We start from the raw sequence: 15,493 nt of genomic DNA, 5'->3' as shown, positions 1-15,493 counted from the left end.
ATATTAACAAAACCTATTTTTGCCTTGGAATAACTAAAGTCATATAAAACACAGTAGAGAATTGTGAAGTATGCTTAAGAGCAAACCAACTGAGAAATCACAAAAGTAGTTGAAAAATCACAACTAAACCACTGGAACGTGTTCACGAGGATTTAGGTTATGATGAATTCTATAAGAGTTGGTTCATAACATTCATAGACATGTACTCCAAATTCACAGTCATTCATTGGGTACGAAGACAAGACACAAAAAATATTATTCATGCTTTGGAACAATTCAAGGAAATAAGTAACAATAAAATAAAAAAAATAGTAGTGGATAATCAAAAATGCTTCCTAGCTAACGCATTCAGAAAATATTGTAAAAAAGAAGGGTTAGAACTTATCTATAGCATACCTTATGAACACAAAAGCAATGGTCACGAGAAACGCTGAGTTAGAACAATAAAAGATTAACTTATTAAGTTTCACAACATGGGGAAACGTAAAGCCTTAGAATTAACATTGCAACAAATAAATAGTAGTTTTAAAAAAGATGGTACTACACCATTTAAAAAAATTAAAACAATAAGTAAAAATAACCACACAAAAACAGAAACATTTATCCCTTGAATAATCAATAAGCCAGGATTATTTTTAAAGCGCCTAGATTTCGAAAAAAAATTTGAACCTTGTGTTGTACTACAACAATCGAGTAAAAACACATTCTTAGTTCAAGATAAATATAATAAGAAACATCGTCGAAGTTATTGTAGTGTCAATATCTTAAAAGAGGGATGTCATAAGATATGAATAAATAAAATTTCTATTTAATTAAATATTGTAATTTTATTAAATTGTATATTATTATTATTAATTGTATAAAAGAATGTTTTTGTAAAATAAAATTGCTCATAATAAAATTAAGTGTTATTTAATTCAAGTAAGGATTTGACTTCCAACGAATCCTTCTAAAAAAATGTTAAATTTATATATTGTACCAGTTACGTTAATTTTTATAATAAAATTTTCACTACTTCAACTTCGTCTCATGAAAGACCCACTATGTGTGAACCTTCAAACGGAACTGGAGAATTTCAAATCCAAAACAGTACAAGAACTTAAAGAACTTTGTCTCTACAAGTCATTAACCAAAGATCTTATCATTCTTATCATGCTAGATGAATATTCTCAACATGACAGACATAAAGAGGTTATAAATTTAGTGCTAGGTCTTACAACGAATATAGTTGAATCTACAGGTAATCCCAAAGATGCATATTATAATTCTTCAACATTGTGTAATTGTAACAGCAAAAAAATGGCTAGTACTACCATCACAGAAACTCTAACATTTAATTCAAAAACAATGTCTTTCAACAAGTGGATATCTCTTTTGGAAACAGAATTTATGATTAAAAATGTGACTACGGATGAAGCTAAACTTGCATGGCTGCAATTAAAACTAGGAATTGAAAACTTGCAATTATTAACAACAATCATGATTTCCAATACTTATGAACAATATAAAAAAATCATACAGGGCAAATTTCCAGTAGAATTAAGTGAACAAGAACTTCTTGTACAATATGGATCTTATCGTGTTAATCTTACTAAGGATGGATTAAAAGACTTGCAAACCATAACATTAAAAACTTTTCGTGACAGACCTGAGTCTATTCAAGTATCAGAAATGTGTTCAAAGTTAATGTTAGCTGCCAGAACAGATCTACAGCGTTATGTAATTGAATCAGCAAAGTCATCATCTCTTTCTCAAGCTATTGAACAAATCTCAAAAACAGTTCCTGATAGAATCAAACATGTATCGAATGATCGTTGTAAGTTCTGCAATTTTCCTGGTCACTCGGAAGAACAATGCCAACGTAAAGCTGCAGGATTGGAAAAGAAAGACTACTTTTCCATCAAGCAACAGAGACGTAAAGAATCTCCAACACATAACAATTTCAACATCAAACAGGAAAACTAAATCACCTGGGGGTGACAGCCCAGGAAGAAAAAAATACTGAAACTTTGTATTCTCATAATCTCATTCTTGATACTTCAAATACAGTAGATGACGACACATTATCACCAGGTGAGTTTAATGATGCATATTTGAATACTGTCAATAACATCAATGATGAACTTGAATTTGAGAATGAACTTCCTGTAACCAATATGGAATTAGCATCTTCAGTTTGTTTTATCAATCAAGCCAAAGTTCTTCTGGATGTCGGTGCAAATGTTAATGTTCTCAATATCTCAACGGTCCAGAAACTACAAATATTTGATACTACAGTTAAAAGAAAGATATTATCATGTGGAAGCAATCTTGAAACCTTTCAAATTAATTCTCCATTACATACAAAGGGAAAACTGTTACACCAAAAGAAATTACTGTTACCAAAAATATACCTTATGATTTAATTATGAACATACAAACTTGTGGTCTTCTAGGAATATCAATTGATACGGCTAATAAAAATATTACCATTAATGATCCATTAAAAAAAGAAATATTGAAATTATATCCAAAAGCAGTGGTTAGTAAATCCAATCCTTTAGGTAAATGCATTCTCACAGCTCCACCACTTATGTTCAAAGATCTTGAGATGCCCAAGTTAGTACGTTATGGAGTTCCCCCAACATTAATTCAAAAGTCCAGAAAGAAATTGATGAAATGATAAGCCTTGATGTATGCCAACTTAACTACAATTATAAGTACATTGTACCTATTCGTGTTGTTAATAAAGATTCTACACAATTACGTATTTGTCATGATTTTCGTGAAATAAATAAAAAAATGTACACTGACTTCTACTGTAGCCCATCATTCAAAGAATTGTTTATGTCCATAAAATCCTTTTCTTATGCTTCTCGCATTGATTTACGCAAAGCATATTAGCAAATTTGTCTTCATCCAAATGATAAAGATAAGTTAGGCTTCTTCTTCAACAGAAAAGTATATTCTCTTAATCGTTTGCCTTTTGGCCTGGCATATTCTTCATGTATATTTCAACGTCTGATGGACTAAATACTCTCTAATGTACCTTCTCTAGTATATCAGGATGATATCTTAATATTAGCAGGTAGTACATATGACGAACATTAACAATTTGTCCTACAAGCAATACATTTACTTCATTCACATGGTTTAGTTATTAATTTAAAAAAATCAACATTTTTTGATGTAAAATGTATATTTCTTGGTTATAAAGTTTCCCCTAGAAAGATCTCACCTAATCCTCAGCTTATTCAGGCATTAAAAGATTTTCATACACCAAAAACTCCATATCAATTGCGTGCCTTTCGTGGTCTCTTTAATTTTCTTGCCCACAACATCTCAGATAGTGCCAAATTATCCACTCATTTGAATGAGTTTATTGAATCTCTACCAAAAAGCAGAAAAGAAATTCCTATACCATTAGATGTTCAGAAAGACATAGCAGCTATGAGAGACAGTATGTCACAGATTGTAACTCTTGAATTTCCGGATTTTTCGAAAGATTTCTTGTTGATGTGTGATGCTTCGAACACGGGTTATGGTTCTATACTCATGCAATCTCATTCACCAATCATGGATTCTTTGAATCCCAAACAACTATATCCTATTGCTGTACACTCTCGCTCGTGAGATGCCTTAGCGCATTCTGCAACTCCAACTTATTATGAACTTAAATCTATCAGCCGTTCCCTCACCTTTTTCTCACCCCTTATACAATACAACCGTATTCATGTTTTTACAGATCATAAGAATCTTTTACGTATTATCATGGATGGATCTCTTTCCATTTATCAAAAATACATTTTCAACATTTACAACTTCAATTGTGTTATAAAATTTGTTGAAGGTCACAACAACTTTGTAACAGATGCTCTCAGTCGTTTACCTCTAAATGAGGGTCAATATACAGTAAACTGCATCTCTAAGAAAGAAGAAATGAACATTGAAGACTTATATCAATCTTTTCATGTTAATACCAGACATTTATTACTTGTCAAAATAAAAGAATCATTAATGCAAGCAATTATCAAGAATCATCTAAGATTACGGGTGGCTAAAAGAATATTAAAACAAGTGGCTTCAAAAATGAGTGAATGTCAAACATGTAAGGAAAACAATCTCATTCCACGTAAGAAAGGTAATGATGACAAATTCAATGTTACAAAACCTATGGAACTTCTGTGTCTTGACTTATTCAAATATCAAAATACCCATATCTTATGCATAGTCGACAGATATTCCAAATATAATTTTTTCATTGAATTAAAGTCAACTACAGGAGATCAAATTGTCAAAGCAATCAAAACAAAAATAGTGGATATTTATGGACTCCCACAAAGATTAAGAAGTGATAATGCTAGAAATCTTATAGAAGGCCAGTAGCACAATTTTGCAAAGAACATTTCATTATTCAAGAATCAGCCATAAGATATAGACATACTACCAACCAAATTGTTGAAAGAGCATTTAGAACACTATTTGAGATATTGAGAAAGATGCCTAAGATCAGAGGTCTATTTTTTGAAAATTTAAAAATAGCTAGCTTTAGAATTAACAATATAAAGGATGACAAGAGAATATCTCCTGCTGAACTCCTTCTCAATTTCGTGTCTCGCACTCTACAAGATAATAAATACAATATTCAATGTCAATACAATGTTAAAGATATGAGAACCCTTTATGAACTTCTAATTCAATAGAAAATTTACCAAAAGAAACTGTCATCAAAGATTTTGATTTGAAGAAAACTACGGCTGAGAAGCGTAATGTTATACTTGAGAATAAATTCAAACCTATCAATAGTACTGCTGTAAAGACTAGTAGAAGAAAGTATGTTAATAAATTTGAAGTTCTGTCTAAATCTAAGAAATGGGCCACTGGGGACATTCATAAAGATAAGGACAGTAAGGATTTGTCTTCCAACGAATCCTTTTAAAAAAATGTTAAATTTATATACTGTACCAGTTACATTAATTTTTATAATAAAATTTTCACTATTCAATTTCAAAATGACGATTACTGAAGATCTTCAGAAGCTCCTGGAGACACACAACACATTATTATATTGTACTACCTCATCTATTATGTCACTTAAGAAAATTATGAGTACATTTTCTTTAGAAGCATCATTTAAAAGAGGAAGATCCGTTAGTACAATATCAGATGTTTTGAGTAATGCTGGATCTGATACATCTTATTCAATAACTCCTGTAAATTGGGTAATGCCATAAGAAAAAAATAAAGATGCTTTAGAAACAAATTTAAAATCGCAACAAATTTTTTTTAAATAGTTGTTTACATAAATTTTATATGTGTACATATGATGGCATATTCTTATCTAATTGCATATATCGATGCTCTAATTGTATTTGCAGAACTTCAGTTTTTAATGAAAATATTATACGAGATGAAATAAAACTGTTTCAAGAAAATGTAATGGTTAATGGTTTAGAAAATGACGAAGAAATGTTAAATAATTTTTACAAAATAAGAGAAACACTTTTAGAATTCAATATAACAAAAAGTAAAAATGATTATACACAAAAAAAATAACCTTAAAAATATAGCAATAAAAGATATTAGGAAAAAAAGAAAATATGAATTGACAAATAACAATGAAATTTTAAGAAATAATAATGAAAAAAAACAAAAACGTAATGAAGTTAATGAATTAAAGAATTTTGATAGAGAAATTTATCATAATAAATTTATTAAATTATTTCAGGATTTATCATTAGCCAAATATCTTATTGAATTAAAGGAATATATAGATTTACAAAAAACTACTCATGAGTTTTCAACTGGTAAAACAGAACTATTAAATTACAACATTAGTGAATATTTATACATAAAATTAAATAAAGTGTTTAAATATTATTTACGTAATGTACCTTGCGTATCTAATATATTAGACATTTTTATTCAAGAATTATGCGAAAATTTAAATTTTAATCCAATTTTATAAAATAAGAGAAAATTCTTATTTTAAATATTTTTTAATTAGTAAAATTATAATAGATAAGAAAGTTTGACAACTTAGTAGGAACAATTTAATCTCATGGTTGTCATGCTAAAATATTTTATATAAATATGGCTTACAAGTGTTCAGATGACATAATCAGCTGAAATTAAAACTTGTAAGTTACACCTAACCTTTTTATTTTATATTGTTATAATTTTGTGACCACACAAGTGTTTTTATCTGACCTTGAATCTCTAATACTTTGAAGTAGACGGCGCCATTAAACTTTAACTTATTATTGTCTTATAAACTTAAATAAATTTTACTAAAAGTAAAAAATCAATGATCTTTGTAACCCTTGTAATATAAAAATGAGATTAACTGATAACCGATAAAATAAATTAAAAAATATAAACATAAGTAAAAATATAATTGATTGATTTAAATAACACTCATTCCTAATAAATTAAATTAACTAAATGAAAGAAAAAACTAATTAAAATTATTTATATAAAAATTATTTCACATTAATTATATTAGAAAAATTAATTCCTATTATAAAATTATTCTTAACAAATAATTATTGAAATTTAAAAGAGCAAAAATTTAATCTGATAATAATTATTGGAAAGAAACAAGAGTTCATTAATTTTCTGATATCAAGAAACCAAAGTATCAATACAAAATTTTTATATATATAGAGAAGAAAATTATAGAAGTTATCAATTTAAAATTTCTCTCTACTTCGTTTATTTCAAATTATTTTTATCTACTATAGAATCTAACTGTTTGTGCGAATGACATACAACTTTTGTCAACGTCAGAAAGCATCTTAAGAAACTTAAAGTCTATATTGACATACTTATCAAGATCATGGATGAGGTCCCCTTTTCTTGTTCAGAAGAGATTCATATTTTCCGCAATTATATGGCTCTTAATCCTATGCAACTTGGCGAGAAAGAAATTAACTGCCACATTTGTTTCAATGTCGCTCCAAAAAAGAAGGATAAATAATTCAATGGAGAAAAAGAAGAATTAAAACTTGGACGTATCTTCTAAGTTCTCATCTAAAGATATAAGAAGTTTTAATTTAATTAAATTTTCTCTTTTATTGTTGTATTTCTTTTATTAATCTCTCTGAATTTCTTTTAAACGAGGGTCCCCCCCCCCTCAAAAAAACTTTTTTAAATAAATTTTTTTTTCAATTTTATTTAGTTTTTTTAACATTAAAAACACGGAGAATAGAAAAAAAAAATTCTGAAATTTTTCAAATAAAAATAAAAAATTGTAAGAATGATTTTGAAAATTGAAGTATATTAGAAGCAATGTAAAAATAAAATTAGAAAATATTAAAATATAAATATAACATACCTTTCAGTTGATTTTGAAGAATTACCATAGAAATAAAATTTTTCTTCCTTTTAAATTATTTTAGTGTATTGTTAATATTAAAAATCCAATAGATTTTTAAAAATATTTGTTAAAAAAATATTAGATTAATTTAATTATTTACCTTTAATAGAAAATTTAATCATTTTTACTAAATTTTCCAGTAGATTCTTTTTCATTTCCACAAAAAGATTCAGAAAAGTGTAGCAGAATTTAAAAAAAAAAAATAGTTGAGTAACAATATTTTAATTATTTTCTTAATAATATTTTTAAAATGTTCTAGAAAATTCTGAAATATTCTAGATTTTTTTAGAAAATAATATATATATATATATATATATATATATAGTGAGTACGATACCGTTCTCACCTGGAAAACAGATGAAATAATGATTATAATATAATTTTAATTTTTAAATATTTTGTAATTTAACATTATATATTTTTGTATAATTGGATATTATATTAAATTGTTATTTTTTAGAGGGTGAGGACCAAATAAATATTTACTTTGAATATGGATATAAACAATAAGAATATCTCCATTGAAGAGTTGGTAAAATATAATTCGTACAAAAGTTTAAATACAGCAACCCAGTTGTTGAAAGTAGGATCAGGTGGAACCAAAATCGAAATAGCCACACGGTTAGTAGAAAGCGAACATAGATTAGAAGAATTAGGATTCTTAATTGTCCAAGAAAGCGAGATTAGAGAAGAGGACCTAGAAACTACGTTTCAATGGGGTGCAAAAGTGGATAAAAGTATTCAAGAGGAAAGATTAGAAAAAAAAGACACATCTATGTATAAATTTGATGCTGTCAAAATGATTACGCCATTTAAAGAAGGTGATGATATTAAGGTTTTTAAATTCCTATTTATGAATGCAGCTCAAAGCGATGGTTGTTTGGAAAGCAAAAGCTTAGCTAGCATGTTGGTGCAAAAGATTTGCCTCAAAGTCCTAAGGAAATTACTAAATGAGAATAATGACTTAATGAATATGTCATGGAGAGCTATCATAGCAATGATTCAGCGGATGTTGTCTAATAGATTAGATAGGGAGTTGGTAAAAAGTGAATTATTGCATTTTAAGTTGGATTGTGATCATCTATCAGACAGCATGGATAAAATAAAATCATAAGTGAATGATGCTTACTACGATTGTAATAATCTCGAAATGGAAGATCTATTCAAATGGGAGTTATTAAGATCTTTTAGAAATGTATCATGGTTAACTAAGTTGACTGAATATGAGAGATATTGTAAAGTGGCTCAATTACAAATTGATGCTTTACGTCTAAATGCTGATCACAAGAAACGCCCGCTCGAATTTAATAAAAATGAAGTAAGAAATAATAATCAAAAAGAGAATAAAAAAGATAATCATGAAAAAGGAAGCGGAAACAAAGTAAAAACATTTGTTTGTTATGTGTGTGGTATAGAAGGTCATAAAGCCAATGCATGTCCAGAAAAGAAAACTACTCAACACAAAAGAGTGGAAAATGAGACAGGAGGAGCAATTGTGCAACTACCTATAAATTTACCAAATGGTGAAATTAAAGAAATTACAACATATATTGATACAGGAGCAGACAGAACATTAATTTCGGAAGAACTTGCGCACAGTCTCATATGGGGAAAAGAATCAAATAATATAAAGATTTGGGAACATACAGTTAAATATGAAAGCTTCGTCTGTTTAAATATAAAGAGTAAAGATACCATATTTACAGTGAAGGCTGTGGTCATTCCTACGCACACTATGGTTTTTCAAAATTATGCACATATTCTATTAGGATCTGAGAGTTTACGCATGGGTGGCAGATTGGTCATAGACAACCAACAAAAAAGTTGTGAAATGTTTGGGTTGACATTAAAAGCCAATATTGTTACTGAAGAATATGAACCCACAGTCACGATTAGAAGGCAACGTCGAATCACCATGGTTGATAATACGGGACAACAGTTGATAGAACAATCATTGGAGGAAGTATTTGCAATTTATCCAAAAGTAGTTACTAATGACTCTTCGGCATTAGGGTCCATGAAATTCACAGTTAAAAAAATTCATTTCCATAAGGAGTTACCTAAGATTGTCAAATACACAAACACTGTTCAAACAAATCAACTAATAACAAAGGAAGTTCAACAATTGATTGCCAATGGGGTGCTGGTACCATGTACCACTCCTAAATTTATCACTAACTTGGTAATAGTGAGAAATGATGGATCGGAGAAAATACGAGTATGTGGCGATTTTCGGCGATTAAATTCGGCGGTAAGTAAAATAGCGTCATATACCCCATCCCAGAAAGTGATTATCAGTAATTTAGCAGAAGCTAAATATTTTCTTCAAATGGACCTGTTAAATGAATATCATCATGTACCATTAGGTACGGAAATTTGGGATTTCTTTGCAGTGTTCACACCATTAGGTATATTTAAATATACTCGTTTACCATTTGGTTTCATAAATGCAAGAACGTTGTTTGGTTTTGCAGTCACTGAGGTATTAAAACCTGTAATAGATTGGTTACAACATAATGGATCAATATCAGCTATTACCATATATGTAGATGACATTGTTGCTAGTGCACAAACGTTGGATGAATTAAAAGATCTGGCTCATCACATCTTTGAATGTTTTCATAGAGAGGGATGCAAACTAAAACAATCCAAGTTGCACATAGGAACTTCAATTAATTTTTTATCATACACGATTTCAAATGGAACAGTAGTTTCGCAGAAAGATACTTTGACAAAAATTCAACAATATAGAATCCCATCAACGTTGAAACAAGTGCGCAGATGGTTGGCTATGATTGGTTATTATGCTAAACACATTAAAGGCTTACAATTGTTATTGTCATTTATAGCAAAATTACTACGAAAGGATGTACCATTTTATTTTGATCAGAAGTGTATACAGGCATTTCACACTATAAATAATACGTTAGGGAACGCTCACATATTACTAATCCCGAGATTGGAGAGTGAATTTTTCCTGAAATTGGACTCTAGTTTTGATGGTGTAGGGGCCGTGTTATCTCAGGAAAAAAATGGGTTATTGTGACCGGTTGGTTTTTAGTCCAAACGTTTTCGCCTGGGAAAACGACCTTCTTCTGTAACTATGCTCAAGTTAAAAGGTATTGTCATGGCGCTTCAACATTTTGGAAAATTCACCAGTCATATTACAGTATTCAGTGATCATAAACCAGTGGTTGGGATGATTAAACATGGAAAAGCTTCTGAACTATACCAATATTTATCGTTTTTGGAGGAAACGGGTATAACCGTTAAATACAAGAAAGGTTCCAATATGGTTGTCAGTGATACCCTTTCGTGCATGCACATTCGCAAAACGCGGAAAGCACCCACATCTACGGAGCGGGCAGTATTTGTATCAACAAATAAGAATAAAATAATAGAGTTGGTTAAACAATTACATTTAAAATTTTGTCATCTTGGAATTCACAAAATAAAGAATCTGTTAGAAGAGTATGAAAGTGAGGGAAAAGAAATCTACAGTGAATATAGAAAACAAGCAAACTATTGCGAAGCATGCCAAAGAGTGAACAAACATTTAAAAAAATATGGAAGTAGTAGATGTGAGACATATAATGCTATGGATTAATGGTCTATAAATGTAAAGGAGCCAATAGCTGAAGATATACATGGTTATAAGTATCTAGTTGGAATAGTTGACACTTATTCCAGATTTTTGATGTTATATCCCAGTTATTCCACAAGTTCAAAGAATGTAGGCCAAGTATACCTACATTTCACTAATATCTTGGGGAGACCTAGAATACTGAAAGCGGATAACGCACAAACATTTGATTCTAAATGTTTCAAAGAAAACATCATCTTAAATGAGGAATTAAAACTCGGAGCACCATATTATTCAAAATCGCAATCTTTAGTTGAAAGACTTTTCGGGACAGTCAACCGAATCCTTATGAAAATAGACGAAGATAAAGAAAATGAACCAATGTATTATACAAAGTCATGTGAAAACATAATGGCAGTATTGAATTCCAGTGTTCATTATGAAAAAGGTGAACAATGGATACCTAGACAAAGATTTTACTACTACCCAAAGACAATCAGGTGATGGAGAATGGTTTAAAAGCTTGTATTAAAACTTGGTTACAAGAAGAAAAGAAAATTGAATGTGATTTTAAAATAGGTGATCTCGTCAGAATACGAACAAAAAACAAAATAGAAAATTATTCCGAGGTAATAAAGTTCACCAAAATAAAGGGAAATAGAATATTCTACAAAAACAATGAAAAAAAGGATATTTTAAAACGGGGTAGAAAAATGAAGGGATATACACATTACAACCAAGTAAAAAAAATTCTTCAGGAGAATCTCTGTTTACTGGGAGAGAAACTTGGAAAAAATAAAAAGGAAGGTAATGATATGAATAAAATAAAAAAAAATAAAGCGGATCATGAACTACGGTGCGGGGAAGTGAGTACGATACCGTTCTCACCTGGAAAACAGGTGAAATAATGATTATAATATAATTTTAAGTTTTAAATATTTTGTAATTTAATATTATATATTTTTGTATAATTGGATATTATATTAAATTGTTATTTTTTTTAGAAAGTAAGGACCAATAAAATATTAACTTATATATTAATTAATATTTTTTCAGCAATAAAATTTGAATATTTTATGGTTGAATTTTAGATGAGGTTCTCCCTTGTTTATTTTGATAAAAAATTGCGTTATAAACGTTTTTTTTATCAGATTGGTATTTTTTTTTAATTTTTTATAATTTTTGATAAAAAAAAAATTTTTTTTTTCCAAGCTATTTATTTTTAGTTAAAATAGCAATTTATATGTATTTGATTAAAACGACAAAATAATAAATAAAAAAGACTTTTTTTAAATTTTATTGTTTTAAATAAAAAAATTAATAAAAATTAATAAATTAGTTAATTATTTATTAATATAAACGACTTCTAGTAAAGCATTGAGAAAGCCGGCCCATAATTTTTTTTTATTTGCCCGGCGCCAGGCAAATTTCTATAATCGTTCCTCCATGTTTTTCTTTGTCTTTGAGCGTCCCGGAATCATTATTTTAAAGCTGTTCCACGTTCCTTCTATGGTATTCGTATGAATACCAGTTTCTGGATCCTTGAAACTTACACTGTGGTTTACCGTACAGTGCTTGAACTCCAATTTTTCCTCAATTCCTTCGTAACCTCGCTAAAGATTAGTGTGGATGATGGAACCAGGTTTGACGTGCTTTTTTATGACGTCAAGAAGCGTTTCACTGTCCCGTTTTTCAACAGGAACAGCGAAAACGCCTCTTTCCTTCGTCTTTTCCACACCGTTCACAACTTAGACTCCATCTACAGAGTGCCCCCTATGGTACTTCCGTTTGCCTATTTTGGTTTCATCTATTTCCACAATGATGCCTTCTCCACCGATAACACAATCTTCGGTATCTAAAGCATCCGCCACAAGTTAGCAGAAATAGCTCAAAAATGAGCAAACAGTTGCACTACTGTGTCCACATTGACTCATTATTGAGGTTACCGAAGTTTTACACAACCATAGGTAAGCCATGTGTAGATTCTTACCAAAAGAAAGTCGTTGGCCACCAAAAGTTCCATTCTTGGCACTTACGGCTTTCTACAACTTTTCTTAGTGCATTTGAACAAAAGTTTTGCTTTTCGAAAAGAAGTCGGGCTTCCACATTCTGGACATTCCATTTCTCTTTTAATAATTTTCTCGTCTTGGAGAAATTTGAGGGCTGCTTTCTCGTTGAAGAAAATGTTTGATAAAGAGAACATTACTGGAATTGAAGCCAGTTTAGAAGCGATTTTGAGTGATTAAGTACGTTAAATTTTGTTAAAGTTAAAATTTATGATCAAATATCAAATCCCTAATCATTTTGCTTTTTTTTGATGATTTTTTTGATGATTTTTTTGATGAAAATGCGTTGTTTTTTGATGATTTTATTAAAAATAAAAAAAAAATTTTTTTTTATTTTTCTTGGGTTTTTTTTATCATTTTTCCTCTTTTTTACCTTTTTTTCGTTTTTTTTTGTTTTTTAGTGTAAAAAAAATTTTTTTTTTTTGAAAAATTTCAAAATTTTATTTTTTTTCTGATTCCCCGTGTTTTTTTATGCTAGAAAATGTAAAAAAAATTTAAAAAAATTTTTATTTAAAAAAGTTATTTGAGGGGGAACCTCGTCTAAAAGAAATCTCTTATACTACATATTTTATTTATTACATTTGGAGATAATGTTGCAGATGAGTATAATATTTGAGTTCCCTTAAGTGTATGTAAATATGATAATAATTTCATGAAATTTGGCCTAAAGGATAGGCCATGATGTAGTACTAAATGACTTTCATCTATAATTATTCTTTTTAGATGATCATGCTTATAAATACAACTGATGATATTTCGGCAATAGTCAGAGATAAATGAATCTGGTGTACATATTATACAATTATATTGATTACTAAATTTAGAAGTATTTTCAATTGCTAATTTTAATATTTCTCTTTTATCTTCTTTACTGCTTTCTGAATTGATAATACAGTGATTAACATTACTTTTTTTTAATATTTCATCACATTGATTACATAATAATATTGTTGGTAGTATTATTATGGTCACATCATTTAACTCCGCAATTGTTATATGGGCGTAACCCATATAAGGGGTATAAATAGGGCCAGTGACAAATAAAACACCAGTCTTGGTGTTATCTACTAAATAAAAACATCGTAACATGGAGGTTCCACCGATCTAGTCGGTACTCCGCTACACCTCTACCAACATCCTACTTTACGATTTCTTCCTATTCACTCAACGAACAGGACCATCAAGACTCACAACCAATCCTAGTTCTCCAGCTTCGCATATTTCGCTACATCAGATGCTCCGTAAGTCGTATTTTCTCTTTCCTTCCATTACTGGATCGAAAGACTTCATTTAACCGCTTTCCCGAGGAAACCATTGGTTTCCACTCGTCTAGGGACTTTTTAGCAAATTGATCACTTGCAGTGAATTGTCCACATGTCCGGGTAGCTCCCGGTGGTGAACATGTTTTCTTTAGAAAATAGACGTAGTTTTAATTTTCTGGCATATTGTGCTATCTCTCTTCTTGATAGTTAGCTCAATTTCCACAACACAGTTACAGTATTAGGTATATTCACCATTTGTAGTATGGAACTAACCGGTTTTTAAGTTTTTAAGTTTTAACTTCTCAGACAGATTTACGATATTCACGCGTGAATACATAATGTACTCTTTATTTGGTTATCCATTAATGATACATTATTCGAGGTACTTTTCTTTGTCCTCGTTTTAACAATATATTATCAGCTTTTGAATCGTCTGATAATTATACAGTCTAAACACTCCATTAACGACGTCAATTAACATGAATTTACACTACACATTATATTTACTTTTCATTAACTCCATTCGTAATCCATATTTACTAGTTCCCATTTTGAAGGCCACTACAATACCTTTTATGACGTTCAACAATTGATACGCCAATGAATAGTCTGATTCATTGTTAGGTAATTATATTTAATTATCGCTGAGCACTTTAATAATAGACCTAATTATTATTACAAAGGGCGAATTCATTTGCTGTATATATATACAGCCCTTTTGATTCACTCTTCACTTTGATTCTTGAAGCTACCTCCAGTTGTAGTTTACTCTCTCTTCTACACTCCTGTAGCCTAGCATGCGGAAGCTCTTCAAACGAAACACTCCGGTTGCGGAGAACCTAGGATCCTTCATAGCGGCTTACAATCATATGAAACCACTCTGGATACAGAAACAACGAGATGCTTTACATCTCTCAGCGGATGACCAACAACAATTGATAACCCAGCAAACGGATCAACTATTATCTCTCTACAAACAACATCAAGTAGACATCCGTCTCGACGGCACTCAATATCCACTTCCCCTTCTTCACGAAGACGATGTGCTAGTTACTCTCCCTCCACACGAGAAGGAATTAGATGACACTTTCTGCCGCGAGATTGGCAAACTGGTACCACTTCTAACCTCTTCCACAATACATGAAGTTGAAGAATATATAGTACAACTCAGTTCTGTAATGACAGCACTAGCCAAGACCCCAGCGAGAAAACGCATCTTGGATCG

The 15,493-nt window shown here is 30.1% G+C and overlaps 9 protein-coding genes across 9 annotated transcripts; 7 read left to right on the top strand and 2 right to left on the bottom strand.

Annotated features, from left to right (window-relative positions):
• Window positions 1–1,029: 1,029 nt before the first annotated feature.
• SRAE_0000059800 (Integrase, catalytic core domain and Ribonuclease H-like domain-containing protein) lies at window positions 1,030–4,365 on the top strand (the record flags this gene model as incomplete). The annotated part of the gene is made up of 6 exons (XM_024646509.1): window positions 1,030–1,915; window positions 1,984–2,298; window positions 2,349–2,602; window positions 2,644–2,800; window positions 3,137–3,439; window positions 3,614–4,365. The coding sequence occupies 6 exons, from the start codon at window positions 1,030–1,032 to the stop codon at window positions 4,363–4,365; spliced, it is 2,667 nt and encodes an 888-aa protein (XP_024500683.1).
• Window positions 4,366–4,991: 626 nt separating this feature from the next.
• On the top strand, window positions 4,992–5,213 carry SRAE_0000059700 (Hypothetical protein; the record flags this gene model as incomplete). Its single annotated transcript, XM_024646507.1, has 1 exon — window positions 4,992–5,213. The coding sequence occupies one exon, from the start codon at window positions 4,992–4,994 to the stop codon at window positions 5,211–5,213; it is 222 nt and encodes a 73-aa protein (XP_024500682.1).
• A 205-nt stretch (window positions 5,214–5,418) lies between these two features.
• SRAE_0000059600 (Hypothetical protein) lies at window positions 5,419–5,947 on the top strand (the record flags this gene model as incomplete). The annotated part of the gene is made up of 2 exons (XM_024646506.1): window positions 5,419–5,506; window positions 5,550–5,947. The coding sequence occupies 2 exons, from the start codon at window positions 5,419–5,421 to the stop codon at window positions 5,945–5,947; spliced, it is 486 nt and encodes a 161-aa protein (XP_024500681.1).
• Window positions 5,948–7,850: 1,903 nt separating this feature from the next.
• Window positions 7,851–8,471, top strand: SRAE_0000059500 (Hypothetical protein; the record flags this gene model as incomplete). Its single annotated transcript, XM_024646505.1, has 1 exon — window positions 7,851–8,471. One exon carries the CDS (start codon window positions 7,851–7,853, stop codon window positions 8,469–8,471), a length of 621 nt encoding a protein of 206 aa, XP_024500680.1.
• Window positions 8,472–8,507: 36 nt separating this feature from the next.
• On the top strand, window positions 8,508–10,964 carry SRAE_0000059400 (Reverse transcriptase domain and Zinc finger,CCHC-type domain and Peptidase A2A, retrovirus, catalytic domain-containing protein; the record flags this gene model as incomplete). The annotated part of the gene is made up of 2 exons (XM_024646504.1): window positions 8,508–10,361; window positions 10,419–10,964. 2 exons carry the CDS (start codon window positions 8,508–8,510, stop codon window positions 10,962–10,964), a joined length of 2,400 nt encoding a protein of 799 aa, XP_024500679.1.
• A 90-nt stretch (window positions 10,965–11,054) lies between these two features.
• SRAE_0000059300 (Integrase, catalytic core domain and Ribonuclease H-like domain-containing protein) lies at window positions 11,055–11,444 on the top strand (the record flags this gene model as incomplete). Its single annotated transcript, XM_024646503.1, has 1 exon — window positions 11,055–11,444. One exon carries the CDS (start codon window positions 11,055–11,057, stop codon window positions 11,442–11,444), a length of 390 nt encoding a protein of 129 aa, XP_024500678.1.
• Window positions 11,445–12,814: 1,370 nt separating this feature from the next.
• SRAE_0000059200 (DNA/RNA helicase, DEAD/DEAH box type, N-terminal domain and Helicase, superfamily 1/2, ATP-binding domain and P-loop containing nucleoside triphosphate hydrolase domain-containing protein) lies at window positions 12,815–14,095 on the bottom strand (the record flags this gene model as incomplete). Its single annotated transcript, XM_024646502.1, has 2 exons — window positions 12,815–12,982; window positions 13,586–14,095. 2 exons carry the CDS (start codon window positions 14,093–14,095, stop codon window positions 12,815–12,817), a joined length of 678 nt encoding a protein of 225 aa, XP_024500677.1.
• Window positions 14,096–14,170: 75 nt separating this feature from the next.
• On the bottom strand, window positions 14,171–14,818 carry SRAE_0000059100 (Hypothetical protein; the record flags this gene model as incomplete). The annotated part of the gene is made up of 3 exons (XM_024646501.1): window positions 14,171–14,231; window positions 14,302–14,414; window positions 14,765–14,818. The coding sequence occupies 3 exons, from the start codon at window positions 14,816–14,818 to the stop codon at window positions 14,171–14,173; spliced, it is 228 nt and encodes a 75-aa protein (XP_024500676.1).
• Window positions 14,819–15,065: 247 nt separating this feature from the next.
• SRAE_0000059000 (Hypothetical protein) lies at window positions 15,066–15,493 on the top strand (the record flags this gene model as incomplete). Its single annotated transcript, XM_024646500.1, has 1 exon — window positions 15,066–15,493. A coding segment is annotated over one exon (428 nt), but the record flags the coding sequence as incomplete, so codon positions are not given.

The sequence above is a fragment of the Strongyloides ratti genome, scaffold srae_scaffold0000005 (assembly GCF_001040885.1).
Source record: "Strongyloides ratti genome assembly S_ratti_ED321, scaffold srae_scaffold0000005".
In the NCBI taxonomy this organism is placed as follows: domain Eukaryota; kingdom Metazoa; phylum Nematoda; class Chromadorea; order Rhabditida; family Strongyloididae; genus Strongyloides; species Strongyloides ratti.
The sequence above is the reverse complement of the archived record's forward strand: the minus strand, read 5'-3'. Positions and strand labels throughout refer to the sequence as shown.